The sequence below is a fragment of the Halichoerus grypus genome, chromosome 14, assembly GCF_964656455.1.
Source record: "Halichoerus grypus chromosome 14, mHalGry1.hap1.1, whole genome shotgun sequence".
Lineage (NCBI taxonomy): Eukaryota > Metazoa > Chordata > Mammalia > Carnivora > Phocidae > Halichoerus > Halichoerus grypus.
In genome coordinates this window covers 2734257-2762134 of record NC_135725.1, presented here as the reverse complement: position 1 = coordinate 2762134, position 27878 = coordinate 2734257, and the positions used below count along the sequence as shown (strand labels likewise).

Genomic DNA, 27878 nt, shown 5'->3' with positions numbered 1-27878 from the left:
TTGTCAGTCTAGACTCAGGTGATGGAAGTACCCTGTCCCGTGTGCTGCTCCCAGGCTAGAAAATAGAAATAAAATAGAAAATAGGGCAACAGGCCTCTAATGACGATGTTGAAGTCATTTAAAAACACCTTACGTGCTTTTCTTAGCATTTTACGTGACTCAGAGAAGTTATGTGGGATATGGGAGCAGAACTCTATGAACTATTTGTTGGCCCAAACCGTAACGTTCTGCCAGGATCGTAGGTCTTCACACACGCAACCCTAGTGTCCTCAGGGAGTGTGCCAAGAGCCCTGGGAGCCCCCAGGTTTGTGGGAAACTCTCAGGTTTGGCCCTAAGCTGGATGGCACGCAGCAGAGCTGAGCACCCGGAGCCAGGCTGCTGAGTCTGGTATTGAGTTTGAACCCAGGGCAACTCCTTGCAGGACAGGGGCTATCTTGTGGTACCACAAGAAAACAGTTCACAGAGTGCTATTGCAAGTTTGTGCAATTCTCCTGGCCAGGGCCCATGATGAAGCTATGGGATTCTAATTTCTCTCTAGAGTGAAGTACATTACATTCACATTTCTGGATAGAAAAGGAGACCCTGCAAAAGCCAGCATGCCAAAGCAAGGAAAAACAGGTGAACAAGGTACTGAGGAGTAAGTATGAGCACTATGGTATGCACACCACTAGATCTCCACACAAGTACCCCTCTCGACTACTCACGCACGCACCCGCTCACCGGGTGCCCACTAGGACTCAGCCACTGCGCTGGGCCGCCAAAGCAAAGAGTATGGGGGACGGCTATTCTCTTTAGCACTGGGCAAAGATTATCAAAGGGAATGTTGGAGATTTTCACTTAGGAAGCCCGTATGAATCTGTATTTCTATTAGGGCAGGCCCATTTATTGTATCATAAAAGGTGAGTAATAAATAGAAATGTACTTCAATCCTTGGTGGTTCCTGAACGGTCAAGACTTCATATTTTGATTTAGACTTTTCTTTCTTTTTCTTATGCTTTCTTGAGGCTTCATTCTGTTCAGGATCGCCACCTTGTGATGCTTTGGACTTGACAGAACAAAAAACACAGCAAAAATCATGGGTTTTTAAGACATTCAATAGAATGTTTACTTCCATGAATCAGAGTAAACTTGAGATACCAAGTTGTTTAACCACATGGCAACTTTGTTCAGAGTTTGGCTCCTCATCTCTATTTTCCAAAGACCCAACATTCAGTAGAGTACTTCTTAAGGAAAAGAAATCTGTTGAAAAAGCTGTCGTATCCAATTATTTTGAAACTGGTAGATTTGGACATACCTACTTCCAAGCCGGAGAATATTATTTTAACATCTCTAATACCAACTTGAAGTCTTTTCATAAACCCAGGTGGTTGGGGGCGCCTGGGTGGCTCAGTTGGTTAAGCATCTGCCTTCGGCTCAGGTCATGATCCCAGAGTCCTGAGATCGAGCCCTGCATCGGGCTCCCTGCTCAGAGGGAAGTCTGCTTCTCTCTCTGCCTGCCGCTCCCCCTGCTTATGTGCGCACATGCGCGCACTCCCTCCCTCCAATAAATAAAATCTTCAAAAATAAAGCAAAAAAAATAAATCCGAGTGAGCCATTTCTAACACCATGGCCCAGTGGTCCTTAAGCCTGATCACACATCTGAAACCCAGACCAATGTGTGGGCCCATCCCACACCTCTGAATGTGACCCCACAGCTCCCACCCTCCCTCTCAAGTCAGGTGAAATGCACCTTGGCCTCAGGGCCTCTGCACATGCACCCACACTTGGATCCAGGCCAGAATTGCGCCCTCATTCCAGTTCAAGGGTGGTCCCACCTCCATGCAGCCTATCCCTCTCCGTCCCCTCTGAAGCACCAATCACCACCAGTCTACACCACGCTGGTCTATCAGAATGGAGGCGCTAAGAGAGCAGGGCCGTTCCATGTTGGGGGCCCTGCTTTATCCCCAGCGGGGACTTACCCTCCAGTGGCTACTGGAAAGAATGTTTACCTCCTAACCTAAAGGACCTGTCCATAAGTGAAAAAGGCAACTTTGAAGGATGAGTTGTGTAGAATGGTCTCATTTTTGTTTAAAAGAAGAAAAAAAAAACTTAAAAAACCAACCTCTATTTGTTGACATTCTGAGGAGCCTGAGGAAGATATATACCCGGTTGTTAATGCAGGCTTCCGAGAGGTGGGCAACAAAGGGAAGATGCCCTCCTTCATGAGTAGGTCTTTGTGGTATTACATTTGCTATTTCGGTAATAAGAACTCACAACACAGAGTTTCAGAGGGAAAAACCATCGTGATCCTACCACCCCCATTACACAAGGAGATCATGTCCCCTGGGTTGTGAGACTACAGGCGATTTTCTTGTCTTTACCTTAGAACTTTTCTAAAATAAACTTTTCTTACACTTATAATTAAAAACCAATTTTAGGGGCGCCTGGGTGGCTCACTTGGTTAAGCGTCTGCCTTCGGCTCAGGTCATGATCCCAGGGTCCTGGGACTGAGCCCTGCGTTGGGCTCCCAGCAGGGAGCCTGCTTCTCCCTCTCTTCCCTGCTCCTGCTGTCTCTCTCGCAAATAAATAAATAAATGGAATCTTAAAAAAAAAGGTTCTAAGAAAATAACAACGTTAATATTATCTCTGAGAATCTTAACTGTGCATGAGGAACTCTGGTTCAGACAGCGAGATGGCAGCCGAGGGGCAGCCCCAGCCCAAGGCCTGCCGTGTCGCCTGGGCCCTCATGCCCACAGCTGGTGGTGCCACGTGTACTCAGAGAGGGACTCGCCCACAACTCCGGTGTCCTTCACATTGTTCATAAAGCCGTGAGGACAAGCATACAGGTCTGATCTCGCCGTAACTGTCAGCACACCTTCCCTCCATCAACGGACCGTCAACACACAGCTCCCGTTTGTGGGGGGTGGTCTATGACACTCTGGGTAACAGAAAGTGTCCTCTTACTCAAAAAGGGCATCACTGCACTCAACAAACATGGCCATATTTCCACCTAAAATAATGTATCAATACACAATGAAAATCAAGAACAAAATTTAGACCAATAAAAAAGGCTTGTGGAGAAATAAATCTAGGGACCGATGAAAATGACAACTTAAAATTATTTGAATTGAAAGGGAAAAATGGATTCTGAAATGCTATCTTAGATAAGCTGCAACTAACCAAGAATCAGTAACATATACCAGATGACCACAAAAGGTGGAATTCAGTTGTCTTCCTGCCCTTACCTTAGTAGGTAAAAGCAATTTAAATTCAACAGATCAAAGACGAGGGGGGAAAAAGGCAGGACTTTATACACCAGAGCATGAACTTCTGCCAGCATCTCTTCTTTAAAGACTTCAAAATGGTTCACAGATGTTTTAAAACCATGGGTGTAAAATCTACATCGTCCCTTACTCAAAAAGCTACCATTTGTGTTCCCTGACTGAGGTTCTATACAACCAACTCAAATTAGCGACTACAGTACAGAATGAAACACTTTGCTAGGATCCGAGATAAAAAGACTATTCAGTGGCACAGAAGATCAACATAACCCAAACGTGACACATACCTTTTTAGCAGAGTGGATGTGTTTCTCTTTGTAGGAAGGATCCGAAGATAAAACTTCAGGAGGTGACATACTAATGCTTTTAGAGTCTGCTGACGAAGCGACCGTCTCTAGGTTTATCATGGAAGTAACGTTTTTAGGGGCTGCTGACTGTTCTGTAGATAATGTCTGCCGAACAACATAACCCATTGGTGTCCAAGATAACTCTGCTCAAAGATAACCAAAGTTGTTGAACAATCTCAACAATAAAATAAAAATACTTAGAAATTCTAAACATGTATTACATGAGGTCATTACTCAGAGCATAATTAAATTTAGACTGGTGCTCAAAACATTCTCTTGGAAACTAGAGCATTTGCTAAGCTTTCTTCTTGGAACACGCATGCAGAATTAACTTGTAGGCTGCATGATTTTCCTAGCAACTAGTTTTTTAACTTGGGGGTGCAGGTGGGTAGACGAATTATAGTTTTAGTTAAAAAATAATAATCCACAATTAAATCCACGTGGCAAACACACAAAAATTAATAGGGCAAAGATCAAATTTTGGCCCTAACACATCTTGTTATGTACCATTAACACCGTAAGTCAAAGATCATGGACCTCAGCTACCAGCAAGTGGTAATTTTTCTTCTTAGATCTCAGGCCTAACTACAGCGACGTTACTCCTTAGGCGCCCACAGACAGAAGAGGAGCCGGGCTGACCGCGGGCAGCATCCTCCCCAGGCCAGACAGGCTGCTTCTCTACCAGACCGACACACCACTCAAGTCGCCTCGTAAGTGAAGATTTTTACCGAACCACACATTTACCACACGTGAGAATGCAAAAGAAAACACACTTGTGAATACAACTGGAATACTTATGTAAAAATGTCTTGTTAGGACAAGCTACTCAGAAAAATTAGAGGCAGAATTACTGAACTCTCTCTGAAGATGTCACTTCTGGGACAGTCAGGCCAGATCTCTAATAATGGTCTGAAGCTCCCAAGACCCTTTCAGGGGTCTGAAGCATCAAAATCATTTTCCTGACGGAAGGAGCGGGCACTGAGCCTCCCTGCGCTCTGTCCTGAGTGTCCAGCGAGGTTTTCAGGAGGCTGCATGACACGGGACAGTGAAACCACCGTGCTACTGAGCAGGTCGGTAAAGAGCTGCAAGATGGAAAACAAGGCTGTTCACCTCATTACAATCTAACTTTGGAAAGTTATTTTTCATAAAAATATGCTATGCTGGGGCACCTGGGTGGCTCAGTCAGTTGAGCGTGTGACTCGTGACTTCAGCTCAGGTCACGGTCTCAGGGTCCGGGGATCGAGCCCCATGTCGGGCTCCGCGCTCGGCAGGGAGTCTGCTTGAGATTCTCTCTCCCTCTGCCTCTCTTTCCCTCTCTCTCAAATAAACAAATCTTAAAAAAAGTGCATGCTATGTTAACAGGTAGTGGGTTTATCATTGTTACTTGTATGAGAATTACAAAGTAATTTTTAGAATTTCTCAGTTTTAACTTTAAATATTACAAGTACTGATCGCTATCATGCAAATAAACAGAAGCTCTCTGGGGCTTTTTAAAGGGTGTTAAGGGGTCCTAATACCTAAAACTTTGAGAACCACTGGTGTAGGCTATACTTAAGGAAGCAATCATTTCTGAGTTCATAAAATTTCTCCCTTAACTGGACAAACCGGACACATTTCATTTAGAATTCTTTGCTCTTACTTTACACTCCCTGCACACTGATGGGGGATCTTGTGTACTTACTCCCAGCTTCTCTCACAGTGAGATCAGTTTGTTCACAACCCATCAGCTGTCTTAAAGAAGGCTTTAAAACAAAAACACTTCTGTTGCACTGAACTAAAAGTGAACTTGGAAAACAGGGCACTGGTATCTTAAAGCTGTGGCAGCCCCTCTTACCTCTGGTACAAGAGGCAGGATCAGCTGCAGCGCTGCCGGTCATGGTCTCCACTGCGTCCGTGCTTCTCACCACCCCTTCACCCTGAAAAGCAAACCAGCATCTTCTTACTGTTTCAAATTGAAAGTAATCACTTAAATTTTAAATATAGCTTCCCTTGCCATTCATAAAATCTCCAAAATATATGCTAATTAAAAATTCCAGGGGTGCCTGGGTGACTCAGTCCGTTGAGCATCCGGACTCTTCGTTTTGGCTCAGGTCATGATCTCAGGGTCGTGAGATTGAGCCCCGCGCTGGGGGTGAAACCTGCTTAGGATTCTCTATCTCCTTTTCCTTCTGCCCCTCCCGCCACACCCCCTTCCCTCCAGCTCTCTCTACAAAAAAACAAAAGTAAAAACATACGTAATACCAAATTTCACTCCTTATAGGAGAAACCACCCACAGTGTCGGCTGAGCCTGCAGTGCCCCCTGGCAGAAACACCTGTGTGCTGTTTCTACACGGCCCCACTAAGAGGATCACAGCATGCGCACCACGTAACCTGTGAAAGATCAGTACATGACAGACAAGTTCTGCATCAGCCCATGTGTGCCCCTGCACCCGAGGCAGCAGGGCCCCTGCGTCGGGGGGGGGGGGGGGGCACTGTTCACCATGCCCACGCACCAAACTTCCAAAAAATCCATCAGGAAAGTCCACAGAGCCAGCAAACATTCACGGAACGTGAGGCAGCAAATGACACGGGGGCGGATGAGGACACAGGGTGACCTCAGGGTGACCAGGGCATTCACTGCAAAAGGAAACTGATCCATTCAAATCTGAATGGACTTAGATTCTAAAAGCTCATATCCTTCAAAACTTTTCCCACTTTGCCATTTCATTAAACCTGAGCCCAGTAACAAAAAATAAAATTATTGAAACACAGCCCGCTCTTTTAATAAAACTTACATGCTCACCATGGCTTACCTGTCCAAGAACAGTTACATAAATTACACATATCCATAAAGATTCAATACAACAGATTTTCAAAAATTACTCAATGACATGGAAAAATGCCAAAAGTTTTAAAAATTCAAACACAAAGCCATACATACGCATAACTTCAAACTGAGGGGAATCCCCTCAATCCCCACAATGTACCATTAAAAAAAGATTTAAGTGCTTAGGGCGCCCGGGTGGCTCAGTTGGTTAAGCGACTGCCTTCGGCTCAGGTCATGATCCTGGAGTCCCAGGATCGAGTCCCGCATCGGGCTCCCTCCTCAGCGGGGAGTCTGCTTCTCCCTCTGACCCTCCCCCCCCATGTGCTCTCTCTCTCTCTCATTCTCTCTCTCAAATAAATAAATAAATAAAATCTTAAAAAAAAAAAAAGATTTAAATGCTTAACATGGTTTTCTCTTGTACAACTTCAGACAATTACAGGTGACCCTTGAGCGACAGGGGGGTTGGGGTGCTGACCCCCGGAGAGCCAAAACTCCACATGGAACTTCTGAACCCCCAAAAACAACTACTAACAGCCTACTGTTGACCCGAACCCGGACTGATCACATAAACAGTTAACATGCATATTGCATGTAATATGTGTCATACACTATATCCTATCAGTACAGTAAGCTAAAGAAAACAAAACGTCATTAAGAGAATCACAAGGAAGAGCAAACACGTTTACAGTACTGTCCTGTGTTTATCAAAAACATCCACGTCTAATGCAGTTCAAACCTGTGTTGTTCAAGGTCAACTGTTCATTTTCTTTTAAATATTTCTCATGTTTAAAGATACTACTACGATAATAGGGAAAAAAGTTTCTTCTAGAAGGAAAAATTAAAAGTCCGCACGTAACTCGAGAGTGTGAACGCATCCTCGGGCCAGGAGTCCGTACCCTCCTCACAGCGCCACGTGCCTCACTTCGCGTCCAGACGCACGTGTGTGACCGGGAAACGACAGAACGGGCCGGTCACACCCCGCCACAGCTCCCTGGCGGCCTGTCCTACTTCCACAGAGCGCTCACGGGCTTGGGTTACGCACTGACCCCCAGGGAGGCAGACGTGGAGCCCCTCGATGGCTCAGCTACTCCACACACCCAGCCGGGACCCAAGGGTCCCACGGCTGCCAAACCAGGTTTTTCTATGCCAGCTGGCCAGCCTGCCTTCCTCGTCACAGGTAAGCCACAGGGAAGCGCCGTGGCACACAGCGTCAGGGTCACGCGTGCAGAACGGGCTACCCGGTGCACACTACCACCCACCCTGCCCACCTCTGGTCGGCAGCGTCCAGGCACCCAAGCGCATTCAAGTCCCCACTCCATCCAAGAGGTACGTGGACGGGGGAGCCGCCTCCTTCCTCGTCTCCTCCTTCTCCTTGCCCTCCCACCCTCTCTCGGCAGAAATCAGTGAGAAGCCACCTTAGGGACTACTAACCTCACGTCGTTTTTTCCTGGCACCTGGATGGACTGAAACTCCAAGACCAAATGCAGAACACAGCGTATTTTAAAATCATTAAGTGGCAAACAAAACACACAGTGATTACTTCTGCTGAGGTTGTGATCTCATCAATGAGAGAGATACGGATAAAAAGCCTGGAAAAATCAGAGGCTACCCTATGCAGTTTGACCTATTACTGTTGGATTAAAACAATCTGTTTGTGCTTGTAAACGTGCTGTCGGAATGCAATGCTGGGAGCGAGGTGATCACCAGAGGCTGTCTACACGGCGGGACCTGTGCCGGAATCCGACCTCCGTCCCCTGTAGCTAGAAAGCACCAGGAAGCTCATCAGGTGATTCTTTTAAAACAACAGCTGTACTGGGGGCCACGCCAGGCTGGAAGGAGTCCAAGCAGAAGGTCCTCACAAGGAAGCCAGGCCCTCACAGGAAGATGCAGTGCGCCGTGAGGCACCTGCAAAGGTGTGCAGGGAGAAGGAAGGAAGGTAGAGAAGAGGAGGAGGGAAACAGAGAGGAGGCCCCGCACTCACCTCCGCTGTCACCACGGCGGGTTTCACCACCTCTTGGAGAAGAGACAGGTCAGCTGAGGCGGAGCGCAGAGGCCCCCACTTGGACTGCTTCTCTGTCTCTGAGATCTCACTGTGCTCCGGACCCTGCAGTTCAGGAAAGTCCAACCTGGTCAATTCAAACTCAGGTTTGGAGGCAGATCCACTTTTTTCAACGATTCTGGATTTCCTGTCTGTCCGTTTCTGATAACCATCTGTATTTACAGAATCAAAGGGGTGAAAAGGTAGGTATTGTGTGAGGACCCGTATTCACACCCCAGCCGCAGGGCGGGAAGTCCACCGCTGCTGACGCACTAACACGGACTGTCCGAGCGCCCTCCCCTCTGCCAGTGCTGCCAACCTGTGTAATGTGGGAAACAGAAAGGACCACAAGCGCCAGCTGCTCTGGGGGGCCACCAGGAAGACGCAAGCAAAGCTGCTGCAAATCTGAGGCGTAATTCTAAAGCTGATGGACTAGTTACTGCAACCTGACCTACTTATTCTTAATATACATTGCAGAGTTCTGCAAATTTACAGAGATGCCAACAGATTTCTTTCCAGGGATAAATCTTCCACACTTGAGAGGAACTCTGGAAGAAAGCCAAGTAGAAGTAAACTTGGACTCTCTTCTGCATCCCTTCGTTCAAATACAAATGAATCCTGATGTGGGCTGCAAGGCCATGAAGCCAATCATTACAGTTAACTGTTCAACTTCCCCTGCAAACTTCCATGCGCCAAATGGTTTCTGAGTGAAATCAGCACAAAGAGAAAAACTTACATAACAAGTAATGTAAGTCATCCACGTCAACTGGTCATTCCCAGTAAATACACAATTACAAAGATTTTAGCTCTTTTTATAAATAAGCCATCAAACTGCACTAGTCCGTAATTTACACCACACAGAATCACTAACTTTCAGCCATAGCCCGGAACAGTGGTTTCCAAGGCCAGAGCAGACATGTCCCCCGACTAACTACACTGCCCCAGGTTTGCTATTGCTCAGGATGGGATTCAAACCGCAGACAAACTCTCCACCTATTAAAAAGTGTCCCAACGGAACACCAGAGAAGCTATTTCAGGAATGAACATGGTCAAATACTGTACAGAGGATGCGGCTGGGATTTACTTAAGGACATGTTTTGAGGCCTGTGCGGGTTACCTACTTGCCATGTGACTTTGGGCCGTTTCCTGCACACACTAGAGCACACCAGAGAGCTCCCCCCCCAAGAGGTCCCTCCCCGGGCAGAGAGGCCTCCAGGATCCCCTCAGAGTCCAATGGCCTCCACAGAAACAGGTGTACAAAGAACAGCAACCTTTCTGGGGCGGGCCAGGAAGGACAATATAACATCAGATAGTCTGTCATTTTCACCTGGTTTCAAGTTTGCGTCAGCGTGAATGGACACAGGATGTGAACCTCTAACTGATTTTATATCAGATGACAGAGATCCATCAGCCTTCTTGCTGTCAAACTTTTGCTCATATGTTTTTTTCTGCAGGAAAAATTAAAAATTCACATGAATTAAAACTAGCACCATAAAAAAAGGCTTAAAATTGCAAAACCGTAAGGATTCACAACCACCATTTCAAAAAAGAATAAAGAAAAATCAATTCTTAAATACACAAAAAAGATAAAAAATACTTAAATACCATGTGAGAACCTACCAGCTCTTTCCATTTTAAACGCTACAGTAACCGCCACCACGGCGGCGTGCTAACCTTAAACAAAGCTTTTGAGTCTTGTGGGACAGGGCACATCTGCTCGCCTCGCGGCTTCACAGTCTGAAAACCTCGGTACGCACTGGGGCGGCCGCAAGCATACTGGGAGCCGGGCGCTGGGCAGCCGCTCTGTGAGCACTCCACGGGGTAAGGAGAGTAACGGCACGGATGAAGCGCAAGCTCAGAAGATAAATACTGAGGTGGGAAAGGTGAAGCTCCGAAGGCCACATCTTCAGTATAGAGCTTCTGCCTAAATAAGGAGGATATGTTTTAGTTGAGGATTTCATACCACAAACCAAGGAGCTATTCTATAATAAGCACATTTAAACTCTTTATTATTTTGAGGTCATTCGTTCTGGCACTGAGCTATCTCTAATAGTGGAATAAAAACTCCTAGCATTTCTTTCTTGCCCGGTGCTGCGTGCTCACTACTGAGCTGAGCACCCACGGCAGGACGGCGTCACAACGTGCAGCAGCAAAGCCCAGGGACACATCAGCAGCTCTGCGCTCCCACGCTGTCAGACGTTTGCAAAAGCCTCCCACAGCCACCCGGGGCCTAAAGGGCCACCCAGACCATTCTCCCTGCGGAGGGGGCTTTCACAGAGCCGCCACCGGCCCATCTGACCTCCAGCCCGACCACCACATCCTGTGCTTTTCGGCCTCGCAGGGCCACAGCTGCGAAGGGGACACTGCGCCCACGGTGGCCTGGGAGCTGCAACCCACCGGCGAGACAGGTGCCATCTGTGGACACCGTCACGCCCGTTTGCTCAAGCTGCTAAGGCTAAACCAAAATATAATTGAACACTGATTTTGTGAGCAAATTTGGTATTCAGCCAGAGGCTTCAATCCTCTAGCAATGAAAGACGACACAATGGCGAAATGGCTGAGCAGATGAGCTAAGACACAAAACACACCCTTCTCATTCCCACAAGTGAGCACCAGCAGATGTTTCTGTGACTTCCCAGAGCTGAAAATCTTCTTGTAGAAAATCAACGGAATCCCAAAGGGTGCTGGTCCACTGAAAGGCAGGAACATGAGAGCTCATGAGGAGACACCCTGCACGATCTCCTCACGGCTGGGTGGCCGGCGGGTACGGGCACAGGTAGCACTCTTAAATACACAGTATTTCTGCTCTGGGGCAGGGAAGGGCCTGCACTGCAGGATAAAGGCGTCACCACCCACACCTGAAACACACTTGCCAGAATGTTCCCTGCATCCACACACATGCACTACCTAACTGGACAGCCTGCTATTGGTGTCTCTGAGCCCACGATATTTTACAGTAAGTTCACACCCAGGAAGATCATTCGCTAACTCTAGTAATGAACTATTCCAAATGAAAACCCAAGAAAAACCCTTTTTACTGTACTTTTTTAGTATACCTGGCCTACTGCTATTCTTTGCAGAGAAGAAAATGATTTAAAGCATCATCCTGTTCCCAGATGCGAATCCTGTTTTATTTTATTTGGAAGCTCAGAAAATCTAAGGGGGGGGGGGGCATCTGTTCTTCACAAGGGCAGTGGGCAAAGAGGGGCTGATAGCAAAACATAGCAAAAAAGGTAATATCCCAAGTCCGAAAACCAGATAAATGAACAGACCAATGAAATTTAGGTAAAGAAGGAAAGGGAGGCAGGGTCCAGCGGTTGTGAAGGCTGCGTCATCCAGCAACCCTACCTCCGTGAACCCAGAGCCCTCGGTTTGGGTCCTGGCTCAATTCAAAAATCTAGTTTTCCACTTTGGACAAGTCCTCACTGGTCTTTCTTCCTCTGGGAAGTTGGTTTTTTGCTTTCCATTCAAGGCCAATACAATTATATGCAGAGAACAACACCCAGTAAAATCTCACGGCAACAACCCACAGCATCCGTTGGGGCTTCAAGCAGCTTGTCTGTAAAATTCCAGTTGCCACAAACTACGCAGACAAGCCCCAGCCCAGAACACACGCTCGTACGCCCACCTTCTCACCCCCCCCTCCCTGTATATTAGCAGCACTTCTCCTGCAGCTAGGCCGCCCTGCCTTCCCCCGTACCCACAACACCCACTGACCTCTGTGTCCACTTCCCCCCGCCCCATCCCTACCAACCATCCCGAGTCTCCAGGACATCCTTCCTGCAAGCCCAGTCGCCTCCTCACCACAGCATCTGCGGGTCCGGCCCTTCTGTCAGACCACCTGAAAAGCTCCACCAGCCTGGACTTGCAACCCGGTCCCACCTTCCAAAGGCTCGTCCGTGGAGGGCCCTCCTCGGCACTTTCCTTTTCTCTTCAGTCAGACTCACAGTCCAAACCTCTCCTCGTCCTGCTCAGACTTCACATACGTACTTGCAGTGGGGCACCTTCGCCAGCTCCGGGCCTCACTCTCCAACCCACTGGTGGTTCCCACACAACAGCTCACTCTTCCCTAACCGGCACTGGAGTCCAAGCTGAGCTGCTGGTCCCCAAACGGCCCCTCTTCCCACCCCCCACTCTGCACGTACTCAGCCAGAAACCACCACAGCCTCTCTCCTGCCAACACCCACAGGACCACCCGGGAGCCCTTCTCCTGGCGGCAGGGCTCCATGTATATCTTCCCGAGTTTCAGTGCCTGGAACCCATCTGAGGGTTCATGCCCCTCTCCCTTCAAGCTGAATGAGAATCCAGGAGCGAGCGTCCCGACACCGTGCAGGACACGACCAGCAGCGCCCCACCTCCTACCCAGCACACCTGGTCTTTGCGGCTGTACCGTGCGGGCTCCCCGAAGCACTTCGCCTGGTCCTTCGTCCTTGACCGTCGCCCCAGCAGTCTTGCACCAGTCCTGCCATCAGGCCAGGACGTGTCAGGCTCCAGCAGCTCCTCCAGCCACCAAACAGACTGGAGCCACACTCCGTCCAGTACTACTAGGCCTCACAGCTGGGACTTCCACTCAGAAGCGCCCACAGCTGACAGCAGAGTACAACACGCTGAAATGCTCAGCAAACAGTCGTCGCCAGCGGTGCAAGCAGCTCTGGGGAGTCCGACGGAGTGCAGGTCAGAAGAAAGGACGGTCACTCTGCTTCGGGCGCTGCCTACCTGAATGACTTTGAACACACGTTTCCAGCCCCAGTTTCTCAGGTATAAAAATAACAGGACACCTCCTGCCAACCTCATGGACTGAGACAGGCAGCGGGACAGGCAGGAAAGACAACATAAGTTCCTTACTCTGTTTTTTCATCGCAGAGATCTCCATTTACAGGAAACCTGGCTCAAGCAGACTTCTTAGCCTCGATCAGAATGGACCAGGTAATGGGTTCTCAAATATGTATAGTATCCCCGTTTTGTCCCCTTCAAAGGCTCCTTCCTGTCCCTCTTAACCCTGCCCCTCTGCTTTCACGCCTCTTTTGTCCTTAACTGTTTTCTCGTCAGGCAGGAATATTGTCACCCAATCTTTTCCTTGGTTATAACTAATTATTTTTTAAATCAAAGCTAAAAAAGGGTAAGAGGTTAAGAAACCTAATTTTTAAATTCAGCAGTGCACATCCTTAAGCTTCTGATTCTTCTCGATTCATGCTACTTCCAGAACATTACTTTAGCTGTAAGAATGTTTTCCACCTTTATTTTGGGTAGCTGGAATCCCACCCAGCAGATGGCTTCGAATCCTTGTCACTGAGTGAAATATATTTTATACTTTACTTTGTGAACCACCCAAGGTAGGGAACAACCCAAATGAGACCCATGCCAACCTTCCTTTAACAAAGGATGAAATCTCAGTGGAAAACTTCAGTATTCCTAGCAAAGCACATACACGCAGAACTTCAACTTTGTCAAAAAATACAACCTATATACACCAAACAACTCGATGGTTTTATTATTCATTTCGAATTTCATTCTTGTGAATACAAATCTAGAATTTATATGAAGTATGCAATCAACACTACGCAGGCATGAAAAAGAAACAAGTATGACCCACATTAAAGGAACATAAAGACAAGGATTCTTACATAAGCATAAAGGTGATGCATACCTTTAAAAAGTCTACCAAGTATGCTACACAATTACATGAAAGGTTTAACGCACGTTTTTCTAAATTCAGCTATTAACGCAAACCACTGTATAAATACCTAAAGAATGAAACTTGAGAAGGAAAAGGAAAATTGAAAAACCAACATAAGCCTTCTTTCAACTCAAACTTAGAAGAATTTTATAACCGAAGCTTCCAGAATCCACCTCCAAAGGACATTTCTAAAGAAAAATAGTGGAAAGCAAAACTCAGCAATTTCCAAAGAACTATCCAACAAAAGAGCAGCCATGGTTGCAAGCCCCCACTCCTCCTCCTTCCCCAAGCAAGATTTTACAATGTTACACCCTACAACCACAGAGCATGCTGATTTCTCTGGGCTTGTCTTTGCCCCGTTTCCTCTCTACACCCCCAGCCATCTCATCTCCCGTTAGACATGTGTTTCAGATCCCATGCACAAATAAACCCTGAAACTGCATTTCTTACTAGTGAATGCAATGCAACTTCCACACCTTCTTCGCCCAAAATAACTGCGTGAGTATGGAGAGTTGAGGTTTCCGTTTCTGGTGCAGGACAAGGTTAAGTCGTGCCACTGCCTCAGGCCATTCTTGGGGAGCATCCCATCCTGAGGTGGTACTGAGAACGCTGACCATGTTAGGTGCAGCGTACTTGAAAGTGCAAGCCCCATTCAGTCCCCAGGGAAGGCCAGACACGGAGAAGGATACATACTCAGGCACAGGGAGCTCCTGAACACACGGATAGTAGGTGGCTGCACAGCTAGGGAACACACGTGCTTCCGGAGACTCTGACCATGCCACACCGAGCCCAGCAAATTTGGGGACAAATGGTTTGACATCTGCTGACAACTTGATGCCCTGAGGAAAAAAGTGGGGGGAGGAGGGTGACTACATACATTTGGAGGTAAAGCAAATGTGAACAAAAAACCCAAGGAAAGTCGCTGGGTTCTAGCAGTCCCAGAAATGCCAGTCCCAGGGTGTCTGTTGTTCAAATACTTCAACCTCAGAAAAACAAGAATCTGTTTGCTAACCACCTCTCCCCCAGTGGTTTTTCACTAAAAGAAGTGGTCTACTAAATATTAAAGGAGCTGGGGGGGAGCGAGCAATGAAAGCGGAAATAAAATCCAATCCAGGTGACAGTCAGGACAACTTACGACGTTCCCTCAGCCTTAACCTGCAGTACGGGTGTGTCACCTTCCCCGCCGTAGTTACGGATAACCGAGAACCGAAAACTGCCGTGGGCAAACCCAGCCGCGGAATGGCTGACTCAAACGCACTGCGGAAGTTTGTTTCCACCAAATTTCTCAAAAAAGAAAAGCTACGTAAACCCTTTGCTTGTCGCTCAGCGAGCCACTAAGAGTTGTTCTGTTGAAAAGCAAAAGCGAGCCTGCTAGGAGGACATTCCACCGTCACAGAGCCGTGGGGTTTGAACGTGAAATCTGCTCTTCAGGGCCGCACTGGGAGACCGACTCGGACACTTTTAGAAACCACTCGAAGGCCGACCGGCGCGGCCGCCAGGGCTCCATCTAGCGGTGCCGCCGAGCAGGCCGAGCGGAGGCCAGCGCGTCAGCCAACGTTCGCCGGAGCTCCTAGACGCGAGCGCGGCGAGCCGGCGCGGGGGCGCATTCCCGGCGCCTGCGGCCTCCCCCGGCTAACCGCGGCCGCCCCGACGCCCCGCGCTGTCCCCCGCCCGCCTCCGCCCCGACGCCCGCCCCCACTCCGGGGCGCCGTCCTCACCTCGCCCACGGGCTCCCGAGGTCCCTCCGACGCCATGGCGCGCGGCTCGGAGGAGGCCCGGCCCGGGAGGCCAGCAGCCGCCCCGTCGGCTGGCGGCACAGACGCGCGGCGCTCCTGCTCCCCGCTTTTCCGTCTTCGGAGCGGACGCCAGGAAGTGCGTCACAGAAACGCGCCTCGGCCCGCCCCGCGTCCCCCTACTTCCGGTCGGAAGGGCGCGCGCCGGCGGTCATGCCCCGCCTACCGGCGGTCATGCCCCGCCTACCGGCGGCCGCCTTCCCCTCGGAAGAGGCGGCGGTCAGCCCCGGGATGCGGTGTGGCCGGGAGCACCCGAAGCGGAGGACATGGGCCCCAGGCCCAGGAGGCCAGGAGGACTTGGTGCAGTCAACTGCCAGGGGCTGGAGCACTGGGCAGTAAACACGAAAGAGTCCCTTCCAGCTGCTGTGAAGAGCGGTGCGGCTGGGCGGGGGCCGCACAGGGTGGGTCCGCGGGAGCACGGGCCGGGAGCTAGGTTAGGTATGCGGGCTGGGCATGTCAGCGTCGCCCCCGCAGGGAGGCCTGGTTCGTTCCCTACTAGGTACCGCTCAAAGCGGCAAATGCAGGCAGCGCCCAGTCCCCCCCCAGGTGTTCTCGCGTGGGACCCGCAGGTGGGTTAAACATGCCTCAACACGCCCGACGGGCCTGGCGTGCGGCGGTTACCTTGGGGGCTGCCGCGGGGTCACGGCTCCCTTTACTTAGCAATCCCTGAGTCTCCCTGGCGTGCTAGCCGGGGCCTTGTAGGGGATGGGTCCCTGGGGGCAGAAGTGAGTTCTGGGCTGCTGTTCAGCACCACCTGGAGCGTTTCCTGTCCTGTTTCTGTATAAAGACACCCCTTTCTCAGGAGAGGAGCATACAGAGGACCACCAGACTCCGGTGTTTACGGGCAGCTCACTTCAAAGTTTTCCCCAGCACAGCAGATAAGATTGTCTATGTTTGCATTAATTCAGGAATATTTCTTTAGCAGCTAAAGAGACAATTTACAGACAGACACAAACTAGGTATGGAATGGTGTTTTACATTTTAAAATGCTGTGCTATTTTATAGGAAACATTACCCCTACTTGGCACATGGGAGTAAAACAGAAACAGGGATAATGGTTTCCCTCAAGGCCATTAGATGTGGTGGTCCTTAGACACAACTGCACAAGTCTCCAGGAACTAAACCAGCAATAGTTATGAACTGTCTCCATTAAACTGTTCCTTCATAAGTGAGTTAAGTCGTACCCTCCCCAAACCAAGCTACTCTAACCCATTTAATCCTATTTCTTTAAAGTAAATTTATTTTCTCCAGACCAAAATTGTAGAACTGAAATCATCTAACAACCTCGATAGACACAAGTCAACCTTAAGAAAATAAACCCCCAAAAACTTCAATAATAAATGCAACATACAAACTTTATTTAACAAAAGTAACAGGTAAAGTCAAACAGGCACTTATATTAAGAGAAAAACCGACTAGAAGACATTTTATCTTAAACACCTTATAGTAACCTATTTGCAGTTGCATTTGACTGAGCTCTGTTGCTGTGAAGAATACAGCTCATGCACAGGTACGGATCAACAGTCTGTACATTGTTCAAGTATTCACTGAATACTCTACCTTATATACACATATACATTAAATTTGAAAAAGATTTAATTGACGATCCCCAGATAGACTTCATTTTTGTTGCTCTTTTGGAAGAGGTCGTCTAAAGAGAAGAATATGTGGTTCTGTGGAAACAAAATATTTTATATAATTTTAATACAATATGGTTAACTTACATTCATTCAACCAAAATTCCAAATTCTCAATTAAACCAAAATAAATCTATGACCAACTGTCATTTATAGAAATATCTGAAATAAATTCTGCTTCAAAAGTCACTGTCAACTATAAACAGAAGAAAACCACCTGATGATGACATTCCCCACAGTGTGCCAGTGTTCTATTTAGTTTCACCTACCCTGGAAAAAGAGATGCTAAGTAGAGAAGCCACTTCGGGGAGAATGGTTTCTACCTTTAGAATCTCAATTCCAATGAAAAGGAAAGACACCTAACACCAAATTCAAAAACCACCAGCCCGTAAAAAGTGCAGATCCCAGGGGCCCATTCCCAAAGATTGTTTCATTAGGTGGGAGCCCAGGATTCTAGAGTTAAGTTCCTCATGTGCTCTGGTATTAGCTGGAGAAAGAGCTTTTGAACCCCAATACAATTAAATGCCCCCAATCCCAAGAAAGTTTTAAGTTAGTTTCCGATGCTATTGCTGCTTTTCTTTAACAAGAGCAGAAAACAAGCTCTAGTTCCACCTAATTCGGTTTCTATAGCATGCCCTCAAATTTTGCTCAAAGCATTAGAAATTGTTTAAGTTAGATGTATTTACTGATAACGCAAAAGCAGAATTTAACCCCACGAGTTTAGTTTACCATTTCGTATCTGGGAAACTCCGGTAAAATCCACACAATAATACAACCACTCATAACAACATAACACAACAAGGTTCACTCACTAGGTTACCTTATTTCACCTTAATGTGGTAGATCCCAATTATGTTTTAATAGAATACTAAAGGAAAAAGACAAATCCCTTCAAATTGCATTAACTTCTACGCTAAGAACTTAAGGACACTTAAGATGTCTTAAAATGAGTTCTCAGTTTTCAGAGACAGGACACCAGAATTATACTTACAGCAAAATACTTTATTAATAATGACATGTTTTAAAATAAAATGGAATTGACTTTTTTAACTCCTTACCTTTCTGCAGGTAGAATAATGCATTACTTTCACTCATGTGGTATTATTTACTACAAAATTGGAATTCTTCCTAGGGAAGAAAGGAATCAGCCATCCAAGAATAGTCAAACTTACCAGGGTTACTTTGGGAATACCACTGAATGTCAATATTACTTAACAATTTTCAACAACCACAACCACTACTACTTTTTTATTTCAGTTGATGCTTTCCTAAACGGAAACACCTACCTGGCTCATGAATCATGTAATGAACCCAGCCTAGACTCTGTTGGACACCAAGTCTCCTCCACTCCTCTTCAGACATCAGATGGGTTTTCGGGACTTGTTTGGAAAGTTCTCTGGGTAACATGACATGCCTGTTAAGAGATATAGCCAAGTATTAACAAATATACCTTTCCTACAATTATGATCACTTTATAAATGCATTTTTAGGATACTTAATATATGAGTTCAAAATAATCAAAGATCTTTAAAGCAACTCTTGTTACATTACTGTTGGCATCAATCTTGAGGGCTGTCTACTACTTTTAATTCTGATTTTTGATGGCCTAATGTTCAAAACAGGAAGAATATACAGTCCAAAAGCAGAAAGCATTTTGTTTAGGATTTGCCTTTTCTTCTCTAAGAGACTGCTTGCTGTTTCAATGTTCTTCAGGAATAGAATCCCCAAACCCAAGTCGGGCTCATGGTCATCCAAAACATCCCAGCCTCCCATGCAGCTATCTCTGGTGACGTAAATCCTGGTCAGTAAGATATAAGCAAAGAATATGCAACTTATGGAAACTGTCTTCAGAAGGAAAGAACATGCCCAACTCTTTTCTTTGTTCTTCCCTAATGGGTTATGAAGCAGACTAATATGATCAGGGAGCCAGAGAAGCCATCTAAGACCACAGAAGCGTAAATTGAGGATGGTTCCTGATTGTAAAACTGACATCCCAGACCCATGTAGACTTTTACGTAATAGGAAAAAATAATTTGTTACAGTTAATTTGGTTTCCCATTACTCAACATCATAGATCTGTACCAGATGAGTCCTTGCATACTCTACAAGTTGCTTTGTTCAAATAAAAAGCAAAAAACAAACCCAAGTCCCACGTATATATGTGTACCTGGCGACCTAGCACAAAGACGTTCAGTTTTCCAATAAGTTACTGACTTCTATCCATAAATAACTATCTTCTATTCTTTGGATATGACCTATATCCAAAATTGTATTAAGTTTTTTTTAAGAAGACATGCAATACTCCTTCAATGTCAAAACATCAGTAACGTGTACAATTGTAGCTTTGTAAAAATTCTTAAAGACAAGTCTGCACCCCTCTTCACAGCAGTAAAAAGTTCTTTATAAATCACAATTCCCAGACCCATTTTTACCATTTCCAGTAGCAGTAAAGTTACACAGTCATCGACAACCACTAACCACACTTTTTGACCAGTATAAACATCTATCTACCTGAGTCAGTTGGCTGTGGATATGAGAAGGGTGCGATCTGGTTAGCCACACTTTCTGGCACAGAAGAAAACTGAACCCATAACCCATATAAGCACTAAACAGTCATCAACCTAAACTCTATAGTGTGCGGCTGGTGAATTAAATACCCATCTCGAATTATTTACACAAAAAAAGTGAACCTTAGAACAACTGTATCATGTTGCTAGATCTGCCACGAGGCCACCAAATGAAATTATGCTTACTATTTTTACTAATTCCAGTGAACTACAGTTGACCCTTGAACAACACGGGGTGTGGGGCGCTGACACCCTGCGCGGATGAAAACCCACGTGTAACATCTGATTCCCCCAAAACTTACTGAGAGCCAGCTTTTGACCCAAAGCCTTAGTGATGACATAAACAGCCAATTAACCTGTGTTCTGCCTGTTATCCTGAGAGGCTGCTCTCACATCTACCTTTAAGGCTCTTCTACGTCCATCCCCGATCAGCCCGAGCACGGGAACGCTAGCGAGCTGCCTGTACTCACTGCGTACAACCGTACGAACGCACCCAGGTGTCACTGCGGAGGCACAGCCCTCCCTGCCCCCTAATCGTGGAAACAGGCTCGCCTTCATCGAGGTTTGATTACAAAGGAGACGTTTTCGACAGCTGCCAACTCACGTAACTACCTCTCCTTAACCCCGGGGAGATCGTGTCCTAACCACAGGTCAGGAAGTATTTCCCAATCCAACGTCTGTTTCTCCGACGGGCTTGCTGGGGGGGGGGGGGGCCGCGGGGGGAGGGGAGGCCGGTTAAACCGGGAGCTCCTCAGGTAACACAAGGTCCCTTCCAGAGGGCGGAGAGAATCCTGAAAAGGCGGATCCACGGCTTCTCTGAGCTTAGATCCACACGGCCCTCTAACAACGTGACGCGGGGACCGTTCAACAGGCCTAAACCTCGCGTGTATCTACCCAGAACCCACGCATCAGTAAACCACGAGCACAAATCGAACGCGCAAGCGCACACGTCAGGAAGAGGCTGCGGCACCACCGCGCACGAGCGGCCCCCGGGTCGCAGCTCGAGTCCGGCTCCCACGAGCACCAGGCTGGAACCCGCACCTCCGGGGGCCGCGACGGGGGAGCGCAGGGTCACCGCGCCGACTCCGGCTACGCCCCCGGCTTGCCCGCGGCGCGCACGCCCCCACCGCCCCGCAGCACCGCCACACAAAAGCCAAGCCACCGGCGGCTGCGCCCTGGCGTCCCCGCCCGCGCCCGGAGCCCGTGCCCGGAGCCCCGCCCGGCCCCCGGGACGCGTCGGGAGGTGCCAGAGGCTCCGCCCCGGGCGGCCCGTCTCCCCGCTAGGTCCCACCGCAAGTGCCCGCGAGGCCCAGAGCCGCCCGGCCGCGCACCGAGGCCGGGGGAGCCCCTGCCGGACTGCGGCGGGCGAGGGAGGGGAGCGGACCCCGCAGCCCCCCGCCCCGCTCGGCCGCCGCGAACAAAGGGCAGGGAACAGCGGGCCGCAGGCCTCGGCCCGGGCCCCGCGCTACCACCCCGGGCCGCCACCCTGACCCGACCTCGACCTCGGGCCCTGACCCGAACCCCGGCAGACGCGCTGCGACCCCGACCCCGGTCCCGGTTCCGCGGCTGAGGCAGCCCCGCCGGCCGGCCCGCTCACCGGTACTCGTAGTGCTCGTCGAAGTACTTGTCCGAGTAGTAGATCTGCTTGTGGGCCATCCTGCGGGCGGGCGGGAGCGACGGGGCGCAAAGAGCGGGGGCGGCAGGCCACACGTCCTGACCCGGCCAAAGCAACGATTCGACTGCGACCAACCGACCACAGGCCCAACGATCCCGGTTTGAATCCGACAGCCCACCGCTGATTGGACGGAGGCGCCAGCCAATTGCCTCCCGCGTAAACCGCCGGTAGGCGGGACCGGCTCACAGCCTATCGTCACCGACCCTCCTCGGCGTTGGCTCTCATGATCAGCCAATCAGAGACCTGTTGCGAGGTCGCCCGAGGGAAGGAGTGGATGATTGGCAAGACGCGGCGACGGGAACCTCCCTGGCGGAAAGGGGCGTGGTCATGGGAGGGCGGAGCCCGGACGTTAAGGCCCTCAGAGCGCGTGCGCAGGGGTTTAGAACTTTCCAGGTCGGCCGGGCCGTTGGGGTGGGCGGGCCTGCGGGAGGGGTGAGGTATCGCGAGTTTTAGCGAGGTGCGGGCGGGGCTGCATGCCGTGCGACCACCCCCGCGCAGGCGCAATCTCGACATTCCGGAAAGGGCGTCGAGAGGGCGGGAGGTGAAGTATCCTGGGCGTGGGGAGGGAGGGGACCCGGTTTCCCACCCGCCGCGGGCCTGGCTTCCGGGGTCCGGGGGGCTACGGCGCTCGCGGCCGGTGGGGGTGCGTGGAAAGGCCCTGGGCGGCGCGGTCCGGAGCCCACGTCGAGCAGACTGTGGTGGCCGGAGGAAGAAGCACGCCGACCCGCGAGCCGGCTGCCATCCGGTGACCGTCAGAAGCGCCCCCGCGGGGTTTCCCCGCGCGCCGCAGCCGTCGCGTGGCACGTGCAGGAACTGGGTTCCTTTAGGGCAGATGGAGGTCGCCGCTGGGACAGGTGCATCGGCGGGCGCCCCGTCCCGGCAGGGCTTCTGGTCCCGACGTCGCAGCTACACGCCGCCGCCCACCTGCCCGGCCCCGCACCTGCCTCGCCGCGCACCTGCGGGCTCGGTACGTGCCAGGCCCGGCACCTGCCTCGCCGCGCACCTGCGGGCTCGGTACGTGCCATGCCCGGCACCTGACTAGCCCCGCACCTGCCGAGCTCAGTACCTGCCTAGCCTAGCACTGACTAGCCCCGCACCTGCCCAGCCCCGCACCTTTCCGGCCCCGCACCTGCTTGGCGGCCTGAGTAATTGGGCGGCATTTCCCTGCCTTGACCGTTCCGGGGGTGGAGAGAGGGACCACTGACTTTCTGGCAGAACCTGGGAAAGAACAGCTTCCTAGGAGATTTATTTTTACAGAGACGAATTGAGGAAGATTTCGAGTAGAAAAGTAGAATAATGTCACCTTCCAGGTGCCAGTCACTGAGCTTCAGCGGTTAACGTTTTGGCCATCTCGTTTCCTCTACTCCCCCTTTCCTTTTTTCTCAGCACATCTTTAAAGAGATCCCAAATATAGTGTCATTTTGCTTTGAAAGGGTACTTTTGAATATATCGCTGAATTTATGGTGTATGTCTCCAGAAAAACTTTAGAAATATTTAGCACCATGCCATTAGTACACTTACAATCCCTCATGACCCTCTGCGCACTGGTTTAGATTCGGATTTCCTGTCTCACAGATGCCTTTTGATGGTTGGTAAATCCACATCCAAACCTAGGCCTACGCATCCAATTTGGTTATTGTCTCTTTTATTCTTTTAAACGATCCCCTCCCCCGTGACACACCACCCTTTAAAATAGGGATTTCTCTAAGAAACCAGGCCTTTGGTGCCTGTGGAACATTCTGCAGTCTGCATTTCGGTAATGCTTCCTTGTGGTGTAATTTACTTTTTTCCTTGTAATCTGGTATTTAGATCTAGGTTAAAACAACAGCGACAACTATTTGCCCAAATCCAGTTAGCAAGTGATGGGAAGACTCGGACTTGAGCCGCAACAGTCCGACTCCAGAATTAGACGTCTTCACCACTACCTTGCGCCGTCACTGACTACAACAGAGGGACCTGCGTTTGTGAAGGCACGAGGAACCTGGCATATGCTAGGGATACACAGTGGATGGGAAAGGAAAGTTGCGGGAAATGAACCCAGGAGGATCGGTGTCATGGACCAAAAAACAGACCCCGGAGATGTCCAGGTCCTGATCCCTGGAATCTGGGGATATGTTACCTTAATTGGCAATATGGACTCGGCAGATGTGACAAAGTTAAGGATCTGAGATGGGGAGATGATCCTGGATTATAGGGTGGGTCCAGCGTCATCATGAGGGTCCTCACAAGAGGGAGGCAAGAGGGTCAAAGAAGGAGCTGTAACAAGCAGAAGTCCGAGTGGCGTGAACACGGGTGGCCCCTTGATCCTGGGAAGGGAATGGGTGCATTCTCCCCCAAAGCCCCCAGAAGGGACACAGCTCTACAGCACAGCACCTTTAGCCGGGTAAAACCTATTTCAGACTTCTGAGCTCTGGAATGGTCAGATAATAAATCTGTGCTGTCTTAAGGCACTAGGTTTGTTGTCATTTGTAAAAAGAGCAGTAGGAAACTAAGGGTGAATTGGGCCAGACTGGGAAGGGATTCTCAGACTCCTTGCTGGTAAGTTTGGTCATTGTGATGAATGTGGGATGGCGGATGTCCTCAGCAAGATCAGAAGAGAGGTGATCATCTTCCCGGAGGGTCCCTGTTAGGAAGACACGGCACTTGGTAGGATGAGGGGGACCGCTCTGCCCTGCTAGCAGCCCACTGACAGAGAGGCCACCGGCACAAGTAGCCCCACTTGGTCCATACTCAGTCACGGAGCCCAGCAGTGTGCTAGGAATGCCTTACTCCTGGGGACAGCAGTGATTCTAATATTGCCTGTTGGAGGAGGCACTTTACAGTTTGGCAGAAACATTTCTTCATTGTCCCTCCTGGGCTTCCACATCAATCCTGTGAAGAAGGCAGGGTGGATAAAAGCAGTTCAGCCAGAAAGCCCTCCTTGACCAAAAGTTCCTACTCCAAACAAGTTACAGTTCCGAATGTGCCTATTGTATGAAAAGTATTTGTTCACTGTGTCAGTAGAAGAGACTTCTGACAGTCCATTCAATGTGTAAGAAGTATGACTAAGTGTGTAATTTAAAATACGAGTCTCTCTCTGCTCCACTAATATGGGCACGAGGTCATGAACTCATTCGGAACAGCACACAGAACGGAGCTTGAGTTAGAGCTCCAGATGCTTGCTCTCCACCATCCTCTTGAAGCTGTGCTAATAATTATGCACGAGGAAGAATCAGATTGGCCATGCCACTTTCAATGACCGCACCCATGCTGGTCAGTGTTCCTGTACTTCTGCATATAATTCTTCATTTAAAAGTTTAATTCCCGCCAAACTCCTAGCACCCTTCCTAGTACATTTTATTCAGTTTACGTCTGAAAATTACAGAAATAAAATAAAAAGTGCATATTAAAAGAAATAAGATGACTGCTCGTTCCTTTCTCAACAATCCCATACCAGATTTAACCCGTGTGGTGCATTATCCACATAGACTTTTTTGTATACTTAATATAGCTGTGTCACTGTCAGAACTAGGGGTTTGTATGTACATCCTTACTTTATAAAATATTCTACAGCTTGCTTTTTTCACTCTCTTCCTGGGACCCCAATAACATGAACGGTCATTCTGGGGATCTGACTAAGGCCATCAGTGTTTTGTTGAAAGGATGTTTGAGATGGTCTCCTTCCATCTGTACTGGCCTTTCCTGGTCCCTGTTGGTCCTTCTCTATGTGGTAGCTCCACAGGGCTCAGTCCTCAGACTCCTGCTCCTTGTGGTTCTGCCAATTTTTGCTTCATGGATTTTGCAGCTCTGTTAATTTGGTGCACTTAAGAAGGCTGTCTTCTTGGCGAGTAGACCATTTTGTTATGTAATGTCTCTCCTTGTCTTGGAAATTCTCTTTGCTCTGAAGTCTGCTCTGTCTGATAGGAACATAGCCACGACAGCTCTCTTTTCATTAGGGTTTGTATCCCACAGCTTTTTCCATCGTACCTCTAACCCACCTATATCTTTATATTTGAGGTGAATTTCTTGTAGACACCACAGAGTTAGGTAAACTAGTTTTATCTATTTTCCCATCTTTATTTTTTCATTGTTATTTAAGGCCTTTTACACTGTTAATTATTGATGTTTGGCTTTAAGTCTGCCATTTTATTATGTTTTCTGCTAGGTCTCTGTTTTACCTTCTGCTTCCCCTTTACTGTCTTCTTGTACGGGCTCAGGAAGCCGAGGAAAGACTGAAAGTTCCTATATCCATTAAATCGAAGCAGTGATTAAAAGTCTTCTAAAGAAAACACTAGCGGCACCTGGGTGGCTCAGGCGTCAAGCGTCTGCCTTCGGCTCAGGTCATGATCGCAGGGTCCTGGGATCGAGCCCCGCGTCGGGCTCCCTGCTCCGCGGGAAGCCCGCTTCTCCCTCTCCCACTCCCCCTGCTTATGTTCCCTCTATTGCTGTGTCTCTCTGTCAAATAAATAAAACCTTTTTAAAAAAAGAAAGAAAGAAAGAAAACACTAGACCCAGGGGCGCCTGGGTGGCTCAGTCAGTTAAGCGTCTGCCTTCGGCTCAGGTCATGACCCCAGGGTCCTGGGATCGAGCCCCGCGTCGGGCTCCCTGCTCAGCAGAGAGCCTGCTTCTCCCTCTCCCTCTGCCTGCCGCTCTGCCTACTTGTGCTCTCTCTCTCTGTCAAATAAATAAATAAACCTTAAAAAATATATATAAAATAAAATAAATTAATTTAAAAAAAAAAAGAAAGAAAAAGAAAACACTAGACCCAGACGGCTTTGCAGAAGACTTCTACAAAGAGCAGAAGAGTTTATTAGGCAGGAATAATGTTGATTCAAAAACCAAACATGGACAATATGAGAAAGGAAAGGAATGCCCCTTTCATGCACACAGATAACACGCAAACACCCTAAGTAAAATGCTGGCCAGTTGCATCCCATTGTGTGTGTGTGTGTGTTTTTAAGATTTTATTTGTTTATGGGCGCCTGGGTGGCTCAGTTGGTTAAGCAACTGCCTTCGGCTCGGGTCATGATCCTGGAGTCCCTGGATCAAGTCCCGCATCGGGCTCCCTGCTCAGCGAGGAGCCTGCTTCTCCCTCTGACCCTCCCCCCTCTCATGTACTCTCTCTCTCAAATAAATAAATAGATCTTTAAAAAAAAAAAAGATTTTATATATTTATTTGACAGAGAGAGACACAGTGAGAGAGGGAACACAAGCAGGGGGAGTGGGAGAGGGAGAAGCAGGCTTCCCGCGGAGCAGGGAGCCCGATGCGGGGCTCGATCCCAGGACCCTGGGATCATGACCTGAGCCGAAGGCAGACGCTTAATGACTGAGCTACCCAGGCAACCCCCCCATTGTATTTTTTAAAAAGGTGGCATGCCATCCTACAAATGCAAAGATAGCATAATATTAGAAAATCTGTTAATGTAATATACCACATGAATAGCATAAAGGAGAAAAAAGATGATCCTCTCCAACGTGCAGAAAAAAACATTTGATAAATTCACCATTATTTTAGGATACAAACTTCGTAAACCTACCACACACTTCGTGATAGGGGTAGGAAGAAGCTTTGTTAACCTCATCAAGACAGCTATTAAAAAAACATTTAATATAATTCTTATGGAGAAACATGAGAAGTATTCTCTTTAAAATTTCCTATTATCTCCAGTTATATTGAACAATATGCTGGAAGTCAGAACCAACATAATAAAGAAGAAATTGAAGGCATAATAATTGGAAAGAAAGAAATAAAACTCTCTTTGCAACTGATACAATTATCTTTGTATCTGGACATAAGATCAATGTACAAGTCAATTGCATTCCGACATACTAGGAACAAATAACTAGAAAACATATGCAAAAAGAAATATGATTACATCAGCACCACATGTCACATACCGGGGATAAGCCTAAGAAAAAATACACAAAGCCCTGATAAGCAAAACTGTAAACTTTTAAGGGACATAGACTTGCATGAATGGAGAGATATACTGTGTTCATGCTCAGGAAGCCATAACACAGTTAAGATACAAATTCTCTCCAAACTGATCATACTGTCAGTTTAATTGCAATAAAAATACCACATTTGAGGAATAAGT

General features: G+C 48.4%; 2 protein-coding genes and 2 long non-coding RNA genes across 8 annotated transcripts in view; 1 reads left to right on the top strand and 3 right to left on the bottom strand.

The window, feature by feature from the left end:
• Positions 1-15996, bottom strand: part of SECISBP2 (SECIS binding protein 2) — a 46626-nt gene extending 30630 nt beyond the window's left edge. For 2 of the 5 annotated variants that reach the window (XM_036075059.2, XM_036075061.2), the window contains exons 1-8: positions 15848-15996; positions 14823-14968; positions 10127-10376; positions 9780-9900; positions 8396-8625; positions 5442-5523; positions 3548-3750; positions 923-1045 (exon numbers count right to left, since the gene is read on the bottom strand). In XM_036075059.2, coding sequence (XP_035930952.1) covers positions 923-1045; positions 3548-3750; positions 5442-5523; positions 8396-8625; positions 9780-9900; positions 10127-10376; positions 14823-14968; positions 15848-15883 — 1191 coding nt within the window. In that variant the 5' untranslated portion in view covers positions 15884-15996. Of the gene's footprint in view, positions 1-922; positions 1046-3547; positions 3751-5441; positions 5524-8395; positions 8626-9779; positions 9901-10126; positions 10377-11040; positions 11145-14822; positions 14969-15847 lie in introns of those variants that run through there. The other 3 variants (XM_078062291.1, XM_036075062.2, XM_078062292.1) reach the window with 3 other exon arrangements.
• LOC144380164 (uncharacterized) lies at positions 13919-14816 on the bottom strand. Its single transcript, XR_013443995.1, has 2 exons — positions 14580-14816; positions 13919-14317 (listed from the first exon to the last, which is right to left on the bottom strand). It is a non-coding gene; the product is annotated as an uncharacterized LOC144380164 (long non-coding RNA).
• Positions 15997-17258: 1262 nt separating the features above from the next.
• CKS2 (CDC28 protein kinase regulatory subunit 2) lies at positions 17259-21903 on the bottom strand. Its single transcript, XM_036075063.2, has 3 exons — positions 21724-21903; positions 18846-18973; positions 17259-17595 (listed from the first exon to the last, which is right to left on the bottom strand). Exons 1-3 carry the CDS (start codon positions 21780-21782, stop codon positions 17543-17545), a joined length of 240 nt encoding a protein of 79 aa, XP_035930956.1. The 5' UTR covers positions 21783-21903; the 3' UTR covers positions 17259-17542.
• A 245-nt stretch (positions 21904-22148) lies between these two features.
• Positions 22149-25199, top strand: LOC118524760 (uncharacterized). The gene is made up of 2 exons (XR_013443986.1): positions 22149-22815; positions 23611-25199. It is a non-coding gene; the product is annotated as an uncharacterized LOC118524760 (long non-coding RNA).
• Positions 25200-27878: the final 2679 nt, after the last annotated feature.

Bases quoted from the DNA above. Each gene is read 5' to 3' on its own strand.
- CKS2 (XM_036075063.2), bottom strand. From the start codon at position 21,782: ATGGCCCACAAGCAGATCTACTACTCGGACAAGTACTTCGACGAGCAC. The intron at 18,974-21,723 runs GTGAGCGGGCCG...ATCTCTTAACAG, and splicing joins GACGAGCACTACGAGTACCG to GCATGTCATGTTACCCAGAG. The intron at 17,596-18,845 runs GTAGGTGTTTCC...TTGTTTCCACAG, and splicing joins TTACATGATTCATGAGCCAG to AACCACATATTCTTCTCTTT.